The sequence below is a fragment of the Arachis stenosperma genome, chromosome 5 (assembly GCF_014773155.1).
Source record: "Arachis stenosperma cultivar V10309 chromosome 5, arast.V10309.gnm1.PFL2, whole genome shotgun sequence".
NCBI lineage: Eukaryota > Viridiplantae > Streptophyta > Magnoliopsida > Fabales > Fabaceae > Arachis > Arachis stenosperma.
The window spans coordinates 2958052-2975987 of NC_080381.1; the positions used below are offsets into that span (position 1 = coordinate 2958052).

Genomic DNA, 17936 nt, shown 5'->3' on the forward strand with positions numbered 1-17936 from the left:
GTCTCTCCCTGCTTCCTTCTTCCTTTCAAGTTGCAGCACCACAGCACTGACCCCAGCGTCTTCACTTTCTCACTCCTCACTCTCTATCTCTCTCTCTTCAGATCTCAGCAATTCCATTCTATGCTCAAATGGAGCAGCTGAAAACAATCGGTCGCGAGCTGGCAATGGGTTCGCAAGGCGGATTTGGCCAATCAAAGGAGTTCCTGGATCTGGTAAAATCCATCGGAGAAGCCCGATCCAAGGCCGAAGAAGACCGCATCGTCCTCCGCGAGATCGAAACCCTAAAACGCCGCCTCCTCGAGCCCGATATCCCAAAACGCAAGATGAAGGAATACATCATACGCCTCCTCTACGTCGAGATGCTTGGCCACGACGCCTCCTTTGGTTACATCCACGCCGTTAAGATGACTCACGACGACGCCTTACCTCTCAAACGCACCGGTTACCTCGCCGTCACGCTTTTCCTCTCCGACGACCACGACCTCATCATCCTCATCGTCAACACAATCCAGAAGGATCTGCGTTCCGATAACTACCTTGTTGTTTGTGCAGCGCTTAACGCCGTCTGCAAGTTGATTAACGACGAGACGATTCCTGCTGTGTTGCCTCAGGTTGTTGAGCTCTTGGGCCACTCTAAGGAGGCCGTTAGGAAGAAGGCCGTTATGGCGTTGCACCGCTTTTACCAGAAGTCACCCGGGGCGGTTTCGCACTTGGTTTCCAATTTTAGGAAGAGGCTGTGCGATAATGATCCTGGTGTCATGGGTGCCTCCCTTTGCCCGCTCTTTGATCTTGTAACCATTGATGCCAAATCTTATAAGGATCTTGTGAGTAGCTTTGTCAGTATCTTGAAGCAGGTTGCTGAAAGGAGGCTTCCTAAGAGCTATGATTATCATCAGATGCCCGCGCCGTTCATTCAGGTGGGATTTCGGTTTTATTTGGGGTTAGAGGGATGTGGCATTGGTTACTTAGTTTAGATTAGGTGTAATTTTGAAGATCGTGCAGGTTATTAAGCTTAGATTAGGTGCTATTGTGAGTGTGCCGAGTGCGGTTATTATGCTTGTCAGCTTGTGCTTGGGTTAAGTGCAAATTTGACTTGAAAGTATGCATGTTAGATGTTATCATTTATCATTTCATTTTGAGTGACTGAGTGGGAATGTTATCATGCTTATACTTAGAGTAATTTTGAGTGTGCATGCGATTATGCTTAGATTAGGTGTAACTCTGATTGTGCATAATATTTTTCCCATGCATTTATCGTGCTTATGCTTAATGTTATTGATTGCTTAGGTTAGGTGTTATTGGTGTGGTTGACTGGTTGTGCAGGTTAAGTTGCTAAAGATATTGGCACTGTTGGGGAGTGGGGATAAGCAAGCTAGTGAGAGCATGTATACTGTTCTTGGTGATATTATCAGGAAGAGCGATTCATCGACTAATATTGGGAATGCCGTTCTCTATGAGTGCATTTGTTGTGTGGCTTCCATACACCCCAATCCCAAGTTGTTAGAATCCGCTGCAGATGTTATTGCAAAGTTCTTGAAGGTTTGTAATTGTTTTTTGGTTAAATTTGTTTTTGCATTTTGTGCTATGCTGTACTGGTTAGATTTTGGATGTTGTGTGTTACCTGAGTGTTGCTGTTGTGTGGACAGAGTGACAGTCATAATCTCAAGTACATGGGCATTGATGCCCTTGGTCGGTTGATAAAGTTGAGTCCACAGATAGCAGAACAACACCAACTAGCTGTGATTGACTGCTTAGAGGTGAGGATATTCCTAATAAATTCCTAAAGATGTAATGTGACTCTGTTTTTATTATTCAATATGATGTTGAAATAATTTAGCTCTGGTCTCTCAGAGTCTCAGATCATAATCTGTTTGTATGTCTACAATTCTTAATGTGCAGTCTGGGGCAGGAGCTGAGATGTATAAACAGTAGGTATTCGAATTTCGAAATCATAATATGTAGCTGTTGAACCTGTTTGGGTGATTGCCTGTTTGCTTTGAACTTGCAACATTAAGCAAACAATGAAGTAAATTATGTATTGTCTGAAGAATGTTGAAAATAAATGATGTCAGTATAGTATTGGACCAGGTTTTGACATCATTGGTGGTGTATGTGAAGGATTTGCCCACAAATTCTAGATAGAGAATTAGTAATTGATTCAGTTCCTCTTTGAATTAATTTAAAGTGATAGCAGTATTGCACCATTAACCTTGAACATATTCCTTAAACAAAACCACATCCACTGTTTTTCACATTTTCATGTCTATGGCCAGTGCACAATTTCTCATGTTCATGCTCAATTTGGAGTTTGGATTACAATTTGATGTGTATTACAGGACCCTGATGATACTCTGAAGCGAAAGACTTTTGAATTGCTATATAAAATGACCAAGTCCTCCAATGTCGAAGTGATCGTTGACCGCATGGTTGACTACATGATCAGCATAAGTGATGACCATTATAAAACCTATATAGCATCTCGTTGTGTGGAACTTGCTGAGCAATTTGCTCCAAGTAATCATTGGTTTATACAGGTATATCAAAACGTTGCTTTCATATTATTGATTATGCAACTTTTTTTGTTTAAAATATAAACTTTAACAATAATTCTATGATAGTCGATAACATGTGGTACCTTGATTTTGTAGACCATGAATAAAGTTTTTGAGCATGCCGGAGATCTTGTGAACATTAAGGTGGCACATAATCTAATGAGGTTGATTGCTGAAGGGTTTGGAGAGGATGATGATGCTACAGATAGCCAGTTGAGATCATCTGCTGTATGTTTATTGTTGTAGTTGCACAGTTAATTCAGTAAGTCCATCACGAAATTGTGGGATGTGCATATTACTGAATGAAATCTGTTTTGTGTAGGTTGAATCATATTTGCGCATTATTGGAGAGCCAAAGCTTCCATCCATGTTTCTTCAGGTACTTCCTCTCCCACTTATGTTGAGTTTTCCCTTTTTTCTAGCCTGCCAACCTGTTTGTTGAATGATGTTAATCCCTGATTGCAGGTCATCTGTTGGGTTCTGGGTGAGTACGGCACAGCTGATGGAAAACATTCTGCTTCATATATCAGTGGAAAGTTATGTGACATTGCAGAAGCATATTCAAATGATGAAACTGTTAAGGTATTTACTAAAAGTCAGTTTTTTGCTAATAAGGCAGGAAAATTCAAAGTATTTTTTACTCGGTTTTGATACTGGATCTGGATGACTAGTTTCTTTCCATTTTATGGTTTATTTATTTATTGACATCAATATCATTCTTGCATGCTATCAATTTGAAATTAGGAATAACAGGGGAAATTATAGTGAAGCATCCTGTTTTATCAGGAAATTAAATAAATAAATAAAAGCATCCTATTTTCTGTTGTGAAATTAGTCAAATTATATTACCTTCATTAGTATTTTCTCCTTTCTTTGCCCTACTTACTGTCTTGAATCATATCTCGATGTGCTCTATTCCAACTATGATCATCAAGAATCCCGTACTATCGTTTTCTTCTGTAAGAGCTTAAATGCTTGTTTGTAACTTATGGTTAGTACTTTATATTAATGAGTAGGATGTCAGTATAATTAGTTAGAAATACATGCACAGACAGGCATTATGTTTTGTGCATTTTGATTGTATGAGTTGGTGAGAATACAACAATTTTCCCTTGGATATGCTCACCTATATGGACAATCATTTTATTAAATATATGCTAGCTGTTTCATTGTTAATTTGTTATGTTGAGTTCATGGATAAGATGGGATGTTTTAGCACTGTTCACAGCTGTTTGGCATCTATTATGACTGGCCCTTCACATGTTTACATGTCATGGAACTCCAGGATTAATTTATTTGATGATGATGTTTTCTGCATAAAATTTGGTATATCATACAACTTCCTTTATCTTGTTCCTTCTATTGGATCCATCTTATGCTTTTCTCTAATATACATCAGTGTATTAAAACTGCTTGCAGACGTTTGAATTGGGACTAATTTATTGCTTTTGTGAAGGCATATGCAATTTCAGCATTGATGAAAATTTATGCTTTTGAAGTAGCAGCTGGGAGGAAAGTGGATATGCTACCTGAGGTATGTGTGGAAAGACTCGAAAAGTTATGATGTATACTTGATTTTTCTTTGAATTACCTGGAATTTTTCTCTTCATCTATGTATATTTATGAATTTGTGAGCATGTTCTCTTTGATGAATTATATAGTCCACAAGATAATCAAGCTCAAACTATTGACTCTGACTAAAGATACTTGTTTTTCACTATACTATAATTGACAGATTTCTTTCAAAATGTTTCAAAATCCTGTTTGTGACTAGTACAGGTTGATGCTGAAATTTTGCTAATACATGATGGCAAGCTTAACATTCTCCTGTCTACTTGCAGTGTCAATCTTTTATTGAAGAATTATTAGCATCTCACTCAACAGATTTGCAGCAACGTGCTTATGAATTGCAAGCCGTTGTTGGTTTGGATGCACAAGCTGTTCAAGCAATATTGCCACGAGACACAAGATGTGAAGAAATTGAGGTTATTTCTTATTATATAATCTTCTATATCAGTTTAAGATAATATTTTGTGTTTTCATCTACAATGAGCACTGGAAAACTTGGCTATAATTAGTCTAGGATTATGTAAAAGCCACATGATGAACATGTGCTTAATTGAAAAACTCGCCCATATCTTGGAGCATATATGACATATGAGCCAAGCTTGTTTTATTGCAAATGGATTGACATAACTGAATGTATCAGCCAGCTGGTTATAGAAATATACAAAACCAGTTCTGTTTTTGCCTAAGGAAACCTTTGCTATAAAATGGAAACAAATCTCTAATATTGGTCCATTATAAAAACTATGTTGGAAGCATATGCAACACAGCCTGGTCGTCACAAAGTGGTTTTATCACCTTGATAGATTGAGATCACATAACAATTTGCATTCCTTATTGTACACATAATCATGAGAGGGTGAGCTTTGATGCACTGTTAAGGTTGCTACTTAATGATTTAGAAGTCACATGCTCAGATCTTGGAAACAGCCTCTCCTCCGACGAGGGGAAATGTGGCATACATCTACCTTCCCCAAATATCATTAGGTGGGAGCCTCTTGCACTGAGCCACCTTTTGTTGTACAGTGTACACATGCTCATCTTTTTGTAAATTGTAACATTGATGTGCTTGAGAGCTATACATGCTTTTTTTTTTTTGGGTACTCCTAGATTATTGACACACTGAATCTTATATGCAGGTTGATAAGGACCTTTCTTTCCTCAATGGTTATGTAGATCAAGCAATAGAAAAGGGTGCTCAGCCTTACATTGCTGAGGATGAGCGTGATGGGATGGGTAATGTGAGCAACCTCAGAAGCCAAGACCAACATGAATCGATACAGCATAGTCTGAGATTTGAGGCATATGAACTTCCAAAGCCTCCAATGCAATCAAAAGTTGATCCAGTTTCATCAACAGATGTTGTTCCAGTACCTGAGGCATTATCTTATAGGGAGACCCACCCCATATCAGTGGGATCGACATCAGAGGCTGGGTCATCAGAGCTTAAGCTACGTCTTGATGGTGTTCAGAAGAAATGGGGTAGGCCAACTTATTCGACTCCAACATCATCTACCACGAATTCTCCTTCCGAAAAACCTGCAAATGGTGCTAGCCATGTGGATAGTGCAACAGCTTCCTATTCAAAGTCACGTGATAGTCAGAATACAAAAAAGACAGAGATTGATCCAGAAAAGCAGAAGCTTGCTGCTTCATTGTTTGGTGGATCATCACAACCTGAGAGAAGATCGTCCACTGGTCATAAGGCTTCAAGATCTAGTGGTGGTGCTGCAGATGGATCTCGCGGATCCAAAGCTGTGGAGAAAACGATTCAACAACCACCTCCTCCAGATTTGCTCGACTTCAGTGATGAACCAACTGTTACTAGTGCCCTTCCTTCCGTTGATCCCTTCAAGCAATTGGAAGGACTTCTTGACTCAAGCATGAGTTCTACAACAAACCATAATGCAGGTACTGCCACTAATGCACCTGATATTATGTCACTCTATGGAGACAGTGCTGCAAGTCAGGATAGTTTAGATATTTTTCATGGGTTGTCGACTGAACCTACTGGGGCTACTAGTGGAGAAACAACTGTGACAACTTTGCCGCAATCTGTGAAGGGTCCAAATGCTAAAGATGCCTTGGAGAAGGATGCATTAGTGAGGCAGATGGGGGTGAACCCTACTAGTCAAAATCCCAACTTGTTCAGGGACTTGCTTGGCTAATCTGATTACAGAGCTAATTCTAATTGTGAATCATTATGCTTGAGGATAGTTTATGTCCTAAAATGATGGCAGAACCAGGTAAAGACTTTGTACCCATTGAAGACTAGCATTTGTGGTAATCAAATGCAAGAGGATCGACTTGCTGCATCCTGGTTTTGGGCCACTGAGAACTTGGAGGAAGGGTAATGTTGTGCACGATCATTTCATTGTTCTTCACCACAAAGTTGGGGGTCATCTTTGTTTTGAAAAATCTGTACTTTGTTAAGAAATATTTTTGTGCATTTTTCTATGTCCATATAATGGATTTCCAACAATGAGAAGCTTGATACTGCGGTCAATAATATCAGTTTGATGTGTATGAATGGCACTTGAAAGTGATACGAGGATAGGTTCGTGTATTCCTTTATTTTTTTTTACCTTTTTTGAACGCCCATGTACCCATCACCCCATTTTTATCCCATTTTTTTTTCGCCTTATAAGTGTTTCTTTCTGTCTTCCTTTCTTCCCCCCTCCTGAGGTTTCGTTGAGTCCTGTTTATCCGATCCAGTTGCAAGGATTTTTTTTTCACCTTCTTAGCTAGTCTCAGTTATGATGTGGTATTTTTGTCATTTTTTTTCATGACAAAAAAAAAAGAGTTCGTTTCTCATTTTATAGAAGGTAACATTAGCTTGCTTTTATAATGTATAGTCCGTTCAGATGATTGCAAGATAGATCTGAATGATACATACAAAGAATTTTACACATTCATCTAGTTATATTCATTCGTTTAGATGACTTTTGAAGTAGTAGATTTGAAAATTAATTACTTTCGGTAACATACATGATATGTAAAACTCCTTTATATTGTTAATGCTTAAAAATTAAAATTAAAAAAAAATATGAAAAGGATAAAATTCAAATCAAATTATCACCATTTTCTTTATATATAGATATAAATAATAAAATATTTCTCTTTCTATTAAGCAAATATGTAATATTTTCAATATTTGATTGTAAAGTTAATACTTTACAATATTTATGATAAAAAAAATTAATTTAAATAATTGTATGTAAGACTAAGATTAAATTAAAGAAAATCAGAATCAAATAATTATTTTTTATCTCAATCAACTTTTAAAGAAAAACATTATTTAGTTATCCACATACATCACATTGTTTACAAAGGGAAACATCCATCAATCAATCAATCCTTGCTAGAATAGAACTCCAAATTGAAACGAAGAATTCTAACACCTTTTCATATGATAGCTGTTGCAAAGACCCTGATCAAAGGAATATTTCTTTCTGAATAGGATATCATTCTTAGGGTTAGACAATAATACATATATATCACTTTCAGTGGTTTAAAATGGCAGTGATGAAAAGCAAAGTAGCTCTTGTCATTCTCAGCTGGTGTTCACATTCTTTAACCGCTCCACAGTGTGCATGAATCATCATATCGTGGATTCCATATTCAACAATCAGTAATCACATATTCATTTTTCTAATATAATATTAACTGAATGAATCAATGAATGGGGAAAAAAAAGTGCACTTCAATTCTTTGCTTGAAATTTAATTATGTTATTTAACTATAATATATATGTAAGTATAAGAATAATATATTCGATATTAGATTTAGTTTAATAATCAATATTACAATTGAAATTTGATAAACTTTGGTTCATAATATTTGTAATAGTAGGTATAATAACTCTTTATGTTATCTAGATGTAATTCTAAAAATATTATTTAAAAAATAAACCAAAGTTACATTTTTATTAATAACTATAATATTTGATGATAAATGTTTGTTTCGACAAGTGTACCAAAACAAAGTGATGAATATGAATATTCGAAACAGTGCCAATTTACTGATGTTAATGGAGTGTTGCATCTGCACCATCGTAATCCTAAGATATGTTGAATTAACAGTCCTTTATATGAATTTAATTTTAATACGTATAAAATAATTTTATATGTATATCTAATTATATAATGTTATACTGTGAATAATTATTTAAAAAAATAAATGTGATTACATATAAAATATTTTACATTGTTAGTGTATCAAAATTAAACTCAATATATGTTGATCTCTGCTGTCCGAATCACACCATAAATAAATCCACTTAATTAATTAAATAAACTGTTCTTCCTAATTCATCACTTTTTCAAAATGCTTCTGGACATTTGTCATGTGCATGTTATTCAAGTAAGTTTCGTGTCGAATTAAAAATACGCTCTTAAAGAAATGAGATCACTTTAATTTCATTTCTTAAATAGTCTTGAAATTTAGTTAGACATATTTATTTTAGTTACATTTGTAATAGAATAAGTATAACAAACTAATTTTTAATTAATTAATATAAAATAGTTTTTTTAATTTAGAATTTATAATTTAAAATTAAAAATTAAATATTTAAGATTTAAAACTTTTGATAAAAAAAATATTTTTAAAATTTGTTAATATTAACTAAAAGAAATTGTCTTTCTAATTGAATTCTTTGTACTATTAAATAGGTTGAACTCTGTAATAATGAATTACTAACATATTTTAAATGTAAGTAAAATTAAAGTAACTATTCATACGAAGATATCTTTAAGCAATGATAATAGTTAAAACTATTAAATAATTTAATTTTTATCAATAAACTGTTTAACATACATAACACATATGTTTATATCTTAAAAAAGATATCTTTACGTGAATAATTAAGCACTTAAAACTATAACTTAAAATTTTTATTATTAGCTAGAGAGTTCTCTCCCAAAAATTAAATTAAACTCCCTAAAAACATTTGAATACATTAAAACTAAATTAATTAAATTGGTGAAATTGAATCTACTTTATGTGCATCTAAATTTTGAGTGTAGTAGTTGTAGGTGGAGGAAATAGAAATGAATCTTCTCAATTTTTTTTATTCAATTATTTGGTAAAATATAATTTTTTATTTTACACTTTTTAAATATGTGAAATAAAAAATATCATATTTTATTATTATTTATCAAACAATTAAAAAAATTAAGAAGATTTATTTTATATATACGTGTCAAATGTTAATTTCTTGGGACACGTGCACATCACATTCCTTTATAACTAGTCTAAATATGAATACTAATAGTGACAGACAAAAACATAAAAAATAGTTGCGGTTACAGCACGTTATATAATTAGTTTAGCTAACATAATTGCTTCATCACAGTACAACGTACGAACAATCCACTAAGATTAATTTCAATCATTTTCAATTTTCAATTTAGATTCCACCACCCACTACTTCATACATACTTAGGAGTTAGGACCATTGTTGCATATTATGAAAATCTTTCTTCCTTAATTTCTGACCTCTCGTATTCTCTAATGTGCCTACCCTAGCTGCATACACACTGTAAATTATTACATCATTCGTTTCATCTAAAAAATGTGATGACAGAATAGAAGTAGGGCTAGCTAGCTAAGATAGATTTGGGACTAGAAATACATTGTAAGAACCATCATATTTAAGGATCCATGGACTACCAATATCAAATTGGATCAAGACTTTGTTTAATAGTATACTAGAATTAAATGGGTAGGTATAACTAGTTTGTTAGGCTGTGTGTCAGAGAACATAATAAAATAAGATACTAAAAATAAAATATAAAAAACATAAACATAAAAATTAGTGTTTTTATATTTTATTTTGTAATAAACTAAAATAAATTGTGAAGGAAAGTGATTTTAAAAAATCTCATCAGGACATTTTGAAAATAATTTTTTAAATAAAAAAGGAAAACGATTTTATTTATAGCAATTATATAATATTTGGGAGTCACTTAGACAAAGATGTCTAAAATATTTTTTTTAAATATGTTTTTTACTAATTAAAATTTAACACTTATAACTGTTTAAACCGTGTTAATTTTTGTCAAAATTAGGCCAAACAAATTAATTTGATCAAAAAAATAGTGAACTAAACTTTGAACTTATCTAAATTAATATTATTTTTCATAGAAATAACTACAATATTCTTATTATAGAAAATAGTTAAAATACTCCTATTATATATTAATTTTAAAAATTCTAAATTTTAACTTTTTTTTTCTCTGTCGGTTAGGATTTAGAGTTTTTAATATATATATATATATATATATATATATATATATATATATATATAATAGGGGTATTTTAGTTATTTTTTATAATACGGATATTGTAGTAATTTTTTATAAAAAAAATTATTAATTTAGATCAGTCCAAAATTAATTTATTAGTTTTTCGGTTAAACTGATTTGTCCTGTTTAATTTTAATAAAAATAACACAATTTAATTAGTCACATGTGTTAAATTTTAATTATTAAAAAATATAAATAAAAAAAATATTTTTGACATCTTTATCTGAGTGGATCCATAATATTTTAATAAGAAAATCGTTCCCTGTTATTTCAAAAATTTATTTTGTAAAATTCTTAAAAATTAATATCCTTTGGAGCGATTTCATAGCTATAAGTTATTTTAATATGAAATCGTTAGCAACCCGTATACAATTTAACATTTTTAGTGTTATGAAAATGAATTTGTTAGGGAGATTTTCCTTTGTTATGTTTTTTTAATTTGGAAAAGTTGGAATTCAATCCAAGCGATTTGTTCAAACGAAAAATTTTAAACCCACAGTATTGGTTCTCTTCTTCATTTGTCCCTTTTCTTCTCTTTTTTTTTTTGTCCAAAAGTTTCTTTATTCTTCTTGTTTATTGAGTAAGAGTAACCAAGAGAGTTATTGAGAGAGAGAAAAAAATGGATGATAGTATTTGTTTAAAAGTGTATTATAAATATTTTTAATATAATAAACAAAATATTAAATGATATACCCGCTATAGATTGGTTATAGGTTATAATTTGGCTATAAATGTTACAAATCAAAAATAAAAAAGGTAAGAAGAGATTGATCTAAGATTATTTTTTAAAAAAATTTATTATTCACACACTAATTTAAGTGTCAGAATATTTTTTATAGAAATTCATTCTATTGAAACCGAAATATAACTCATTCTGTTCGAAAATTGAAAGACGAACACATGGCTAAAAACTATATCAAAGTCAATTTACACAAAAACATTAAATAAAACAATAATCACGGCAACAATACACAATAACACTGTTATATTATCAACATAATAAAAAAAATTCTAGTATCATCAGAAAATAATATTACAAAAAAATAAAAATTTAAATAATTAACTGTATAAAATACTAAAGATATTAAATAATTTAATCTTCAGGGTGAGATATATCTCTGACTATTTTTTTTTTTGTTTCTTTATTCTCTTCACCATCTCCTCTCATGTTTTTTTTTTTTTTTAAATCTATTTCTCTCTGTATTTAAAACAGAGAAGAGTGAATTGAATACAGTGAGAAAGGCTACTCATGATAATGCGAAAATAAAAATTGTTACTATCGATTTCATGTAGGTAGCAACAAATCGCTCCTAGTTTTTTCTAGTATATAGGGTACCTGTAATTTCATCTCATATGTATCTAATACACCCTAGAAGCCAATATATTCATAATTTATTTTTTGTATATATCATATTAAAATAAATTATCAATATATATGAACATCCTAATTAAAAAATAATTTAAAATAAATTGATTAAAATATATTAACAATTCACAATAACACAATATAAATTTTATGTAAAGATATTATTATTGAAGTATTTAGTTATATTATTAATTAATATTTATCAATCGAAATTAAAATAAAAACTCACACATGAAAAGAGGTATATATATATATATATATATATATATATATATATATATATATATATATATATAGTATATTTTTTATCTTTGAAATTTGACAAAAAATTTTAAAATATTTTTAAATTTTATTTTGTTTCAATTTTGTCCCAAAAATTTTCGATTTACATCAAATATACCATCGACGATTAAATTTTAAAAAAATTTAAGACCAATCTAACAATAATACATGAAAGTTATACTTGATTTGTTTGTATTGATGGTTATTCTTATAAAATTGTTGTTGAATCGGTCTTAAATTTTTTGAAAAATTAGCCGTCAAGATATATTTGATGCAAATCGAAAACTTCTGAAATAAAATAAAACTTATGGATATTTTTAAAATTTTTGTCAAATTTTAGGAACAAAAAATATACTTTCTCCTATATATATAGGTGAATTCTATGGTGCCTTCGTTATGGTGTTCAAATTATCTAACTTTTCTTTTAAAATAAAAAAATAAAATAAATCATATAAAATTTATTAAATATTATTTATTTATTTTTTTTAATAACTTAGGTACAAAGTGATAGACACCTTAGTATTCATTATATATATATATATATATATATATATATATATATATATATATATATATACAGCTATAAAGAGAATAATTGTGTATAGCTGTCACAGATTTGAATTTTACCTTAGTGATATGAGATGGATCATTGATATATCAACGTCATACAATTATGTCATAACAACATCAAACAACATAAATTTGCCACGTGGTTTCTGGTTAACACACTTGCGGGCTTCTGAGTCAGCAATTTTGGCTAAGATTTTCCAATTTATGCCAAAGTCCTAATGTACATACTTTTTTCTTTCATTTCTTAAGAAAAAGAAAATGATCTCTTTGAAAGTGATAGATCAATATAGATGATTGGAATTGGACCACTTTATGAAGCTAAGCTTTACTTAATTCATCCTTCTTTTTTCCTCTTTTTGTCATTAATTCTATTGTGCCCTATGTTGCTCTGTAAGCCATTAGCCTCTTATTTAATCAATCACTTTTAGTTCAAATTTAAATAATTTATTTTATTTATATTATCAAGATTATTATTATTATTATTTTGGGTGTTTTAAAAGAATTATATTAAATATGTTATCTAACCAATTATTTATGTAGTTACATATTTTTGTTAATTTAGCAATATATGATTAAATATCTATATAAATTTTTTAAAAAACAATACACATAGATTAACCACATCATAAAATGAGAAAGATATAAATTAAAGTTTTTGATAGTAATGATGATGAGTGGAGCAAGACTTTGTGTCTCTTTCAATAGTACTCATCTGTTGATCTATCACTAACAGTGTTTATTTGACATATATATTGATATTTAATTTAAAACTACTTAGATAATGGTTAAACGATAGAAAAAATTTTAAGTGTATCGAGAATATCGATGTTTCAATTATTTTAATCGTTAATTTTAATTAATATATATTATATATTTTTTATAATTTAAATTAATAATTAAAATAACTGAAACACGAGTGTTTTCGATATACTTAAAATTTTTCTTAAACGATATAGGTACTTACAAAACTACTTTCTACGTGTGAGATCGATAAGAACTAATTTGGCCAAGGATTGTTTGTATATTTAATTTATAGTTTCTTTTGAATATTGCAATATTATATAATTTTTTAATTAAAAAGTTATACTCATTATATTCAATAATTAAATATATAAAAATTAATTTTATTGTCAAATTATTAATTTATTTATTTGTTTAAGTAAATATTAAAGATTTGAATTACTATTTTATGTATACAATAATTTGTATGCCAATAATTAACTTCTAAATGAAGCTCTAATTAATGATAAATTAGTCATTACTAATTAGATTAAAGAATATTGTAAAAAAAATTATATAAATAAAAAAGAATAAACTACTAAAATAGTTCTTGATTTTTGAAAACATATACAAAAATAACCCTATTTTTTATAATGATAAAAAAATATTTTTAAAATATAATAAAAATAACTAAAAATAATTTTTTTATAAGTGCCAATTAATTATTGTATTTAGAAAATTATTTATATAGTTAATCTAAATTTTTGTAAGAATATTTAAATTATTATTTCAAAAGTATATAAAAATTGAATTAAAATTCAATCTAAAATTTTTTAAAAGTATCGACAAAAAATAGCAAAATTAATTTTGGCATAAAATTACTAAATTTTAGAAATAATAATATTTTATTTTTTAAATTATATTTATAAAAAATCGTATCAAAATTTAATATATAAGACTGTGTTTATTTTATAAATACGGAACAGTGAAATAGACTCATAAAAATATAAAATTGTGTTTGGCAAATAAAATATGGATAGAGACACTAAATTAATATATTTAATGTATTTTTAAGAATTATAAATTTATATAAAAATAGTACAAAAAAATAGTACCTTAATTTACTTGAGACATGAATCAAATGATTATATATATATATATATTACCTTTTATCTAAGTAAGCACATACCAACTAAAAATAATGTATTTAATGTATTTTTAAAGATTATAAATTTATATAAAAATGGTACAAAAATAGTACTTTAATTTACACGAAGTATGAATTAAATTATTATATACGTTGCTATTACCCTTTATGTAAGTAAGCACATACCAACTAAAAATAACAAAGTGACATAGATAGATACAAATTAAATCTTGTCAAAAGATAGAAACAGATTAAATAAATTTCTGTCATATTATCTTCCAACTTTCTTATATATGTGTTGAATGTCATTGAAATATGAATCTGGACATGTGTTAAATGCCATTGAAATATGAACGAATCTAAATTAAAAGTATAGATAAGTTGGAAAATTAAAGAAAGCACAGATAGGAATTTGTATGTGAGTTGCAACTTGAATTTGGCTATTTAATAAGAATAATAGTATATGATTATATGATCTTTTGGATAGCCACCAAAAAAGTTTGATATTTTCTGCTTTTTTATTTTAGTGTTTGTTTAGACATTGAAAATATCAAATTTTTATGAGTAAGAGCCGGGCGTAGTTTAGCGAGTTAGCTAATCAAAATGATTTTATATTTACTGTAAAATAATATAACATAGACAAATTATTGAAAAACGTACTCTCTTCTTATCATTTGTTTATTAGTTCAACATGTCTGAAATATTGATTAAATTTGTCCAAAAATTTTGGCTTTATTGAGAAGGAATCTCAGTTACTATTGGGACTACTAAAAACTAGATAAACTAGATTATATATTCATGATCACATTCTTAATTTATAGGTAGGAGTATTCAATTGAAAAGGTATTAAAACTCTTTTTTAATAACAAATTAACAAATATTATGTACCAAAAAATCTTGATATTTTCTGCTCTTTTATTTTAGTATTTGTTTGGACAAAAAAATATTAAATTGAAACAGATTTTAATCACTTATTAACATGTATTAAATGGCATTGAAATATGAACCTGAACTAAAAACATACATAAATTGAGAAATTTGAGAAGCACAGTTAAAGATTTAATTTTTTTCAAATTTATTTTTAATATATAATTATTATTTATTTATTTTTATTTAATTTTTTAAAATAAAAAATCATTTATAATATAATATTAAAATTTTAATTTTTTTACAATAAAAATTAAATAAAAATAAAAATTTTTAGTACTTATTTTTTTTAAATAAAAATAATTTTTTTTATTACAAGCCGAATTTCTTGACAATATAGGCATGTATTTGTATTTAATTTGCTCTGAATACATGCACACTAAACTACTAAAGTAGTATATGACAATATATATATATATATATATATATATATATATATATATATATGAAGTATGAACCAAACATATATATTTGATTACGGTAATAATGTTAGGAAGAAGAGAAACAAAAAAAATTGTCAGAATTTATCTTATTTAATATTTATTAATTATCATAATAAATAATAAATATAAAATAAAATAAATTATAGTTATTTTTTATTAATTTTTTTTTATTTATCAACAATTTTTTATTTGATTATTATATATAATTCATGTTATTATTTGCTAATATATTTAGCACATGTTATGAGACTTATGATAAGAGGGCATGTAAATGGAAAAGGAAAAGGAGTAAAGTAAAGTCCTGTGTTTTCATTGAGTATGAATACAATAATTATAACATAAACTAATTAAAGAGATTTAACTCTAGTGACACAGAAGACTATAATACTTTCTGTAAATAATATATTCAAAACTACTTTACCCACGTACACATAATTATATTCTAAATTTTTATAACATTAAATTATTTAAAAATATTGCTTCACAGCATATTTCAATAATATCTTAAATGCTTATAATAATAAAAATGTGCTTCATTTTCAGCTTAGCCCCATCAACGCAAAATTTCTGACTTTGGTTCCGAATAAGATTCAACTTAGCTTACACCTATTCTAGTTAACCAATGAATTAATCATGATATAGCTAGATACCATTAACATGAGTTAACCAATGAAATAATCATGATATAAAAATCAATTTGATTGGTCAAGTTATTAATTTATTTATCTATATTAAGGGGTTTGAATTACTGTTTTATATATACAATAACTCGTTTGTCAGTAATAATTTTTAAATGAAGTTTCAATAAAAAAGACAATAAATAAAAAAGACAATAAATAAAAAAGACAATAAATAAATAAATTAATTATTATATTTCTTTTAGAAAAAATTAATTATTATATTTCTTTTAATTAATTGTGTTAAATTAAAATGTTATAATAATTAAAACTTATTATTATTATTATTATTATTATTATTATTATTATTATTATTATTATCTTTGTTGACATATTAGTTTTGGTCACTTATTAATATATGCTAAATGTCATTAAAATATAAACTTAGATTGAAAGTATATATAAGTTGGGAAACTGGAAAAATATGAATAAAGATCTAATTTTTTTTAGATTTATTTTCAATATATAATTATTATTCATGCATTTTTATCTAATCTTTTAAAATTAAAAAAAAAATTATAATATAATATTAAAATTTTAATTTTTTTTACAATAAAAAATAAATTTAAATTTTAAGTTTTTATTACTCATTTTTTTAAAATAAAAATAAATTTTTTTTATTACAAGACGAATTTCTTGACAAGATAAGCCTGTATATGTATTTGCTCAGAATACATGCACACAAAAGTAGTATATATCTTATCTATGAAGTATGAGCCAAACATATATATTTGATTATTAATATTTTTTAATTATAAATTTATATAAAAATAGTACAAATTAAAAAATAATACTTTAATTTGTTGTGATAAGAACAACAATGTGGATGCCCATTCCCATGCAAAACTCACTTTTTCAAAGAAGGAATGACATTAAATGCATGTTGAAATTAAGCTCTCAATATGTGTATAAATAGAGGCCTTTGCCTCCGAGAGAAACACAAGCAAGTAATAATAAAATCACTTCTCTCTTTATGTTACAATCAAATACTCTTCTCTTTATATTTCTACTACAATTTTTCCTCTTCTTTTATTTTATAAGTATTTTAAATTCTATTTTCTATTACTCTTTACATATAATATTAATAGCAATATTAACCATCTATATTATATTGAGATAATATCAAATGCAAATCTCTCTCTCTTTATTTTTAATACTTTTCCTTATCTTTGTATATATATACACAATACAACATATAATATTATTATATATATATAATAATTATTGAGCTAATTATATTAATAATAGAGTCTTCTATTTATACATCTTTATTTTATATATCTTTTATTTATTTCACAACACGTTATCAGCACGAGACTCTGATCAAATCTTTGGGAAGACTCAGGTAATATTTTTATTATGTCGAAGCTCTCTCATCTTG

General features: G+C 28.0%; 1 protein-coding gene across 1 annotated transcript; it reads left to right on the forward strand.

Moving 5' to 3' along the window:
* Positions 1-2: 2 nt before the first annotated feature.
* On the forward strand, positions 3-6765 carry LOC130980046 (AP-4 complex subunit epsilon). The gene is made up of 10 exons (XM_057903645.1): positions 3-917; positions 1324-1539; positions 1647-1757; positions 2337-2534; positions 2649-2780; positions 2875-2931; positions 3018-3134; positions 4009-4086; positions 4394-4537; positions 5258-6765. Exons 1-10 carry the CDS (start codon positions 129-131, stop codon positions 6284-6286), a joined length of 2871 nt encoding a protein of 956 aa, XP_057759628.1. The 5' UTR covers positions 3-128; the 3' UTR covers positions 6287-6765.
* The last annotated feature ends 11171 nt before the right edge of the window (positions 6766-17936 follow it).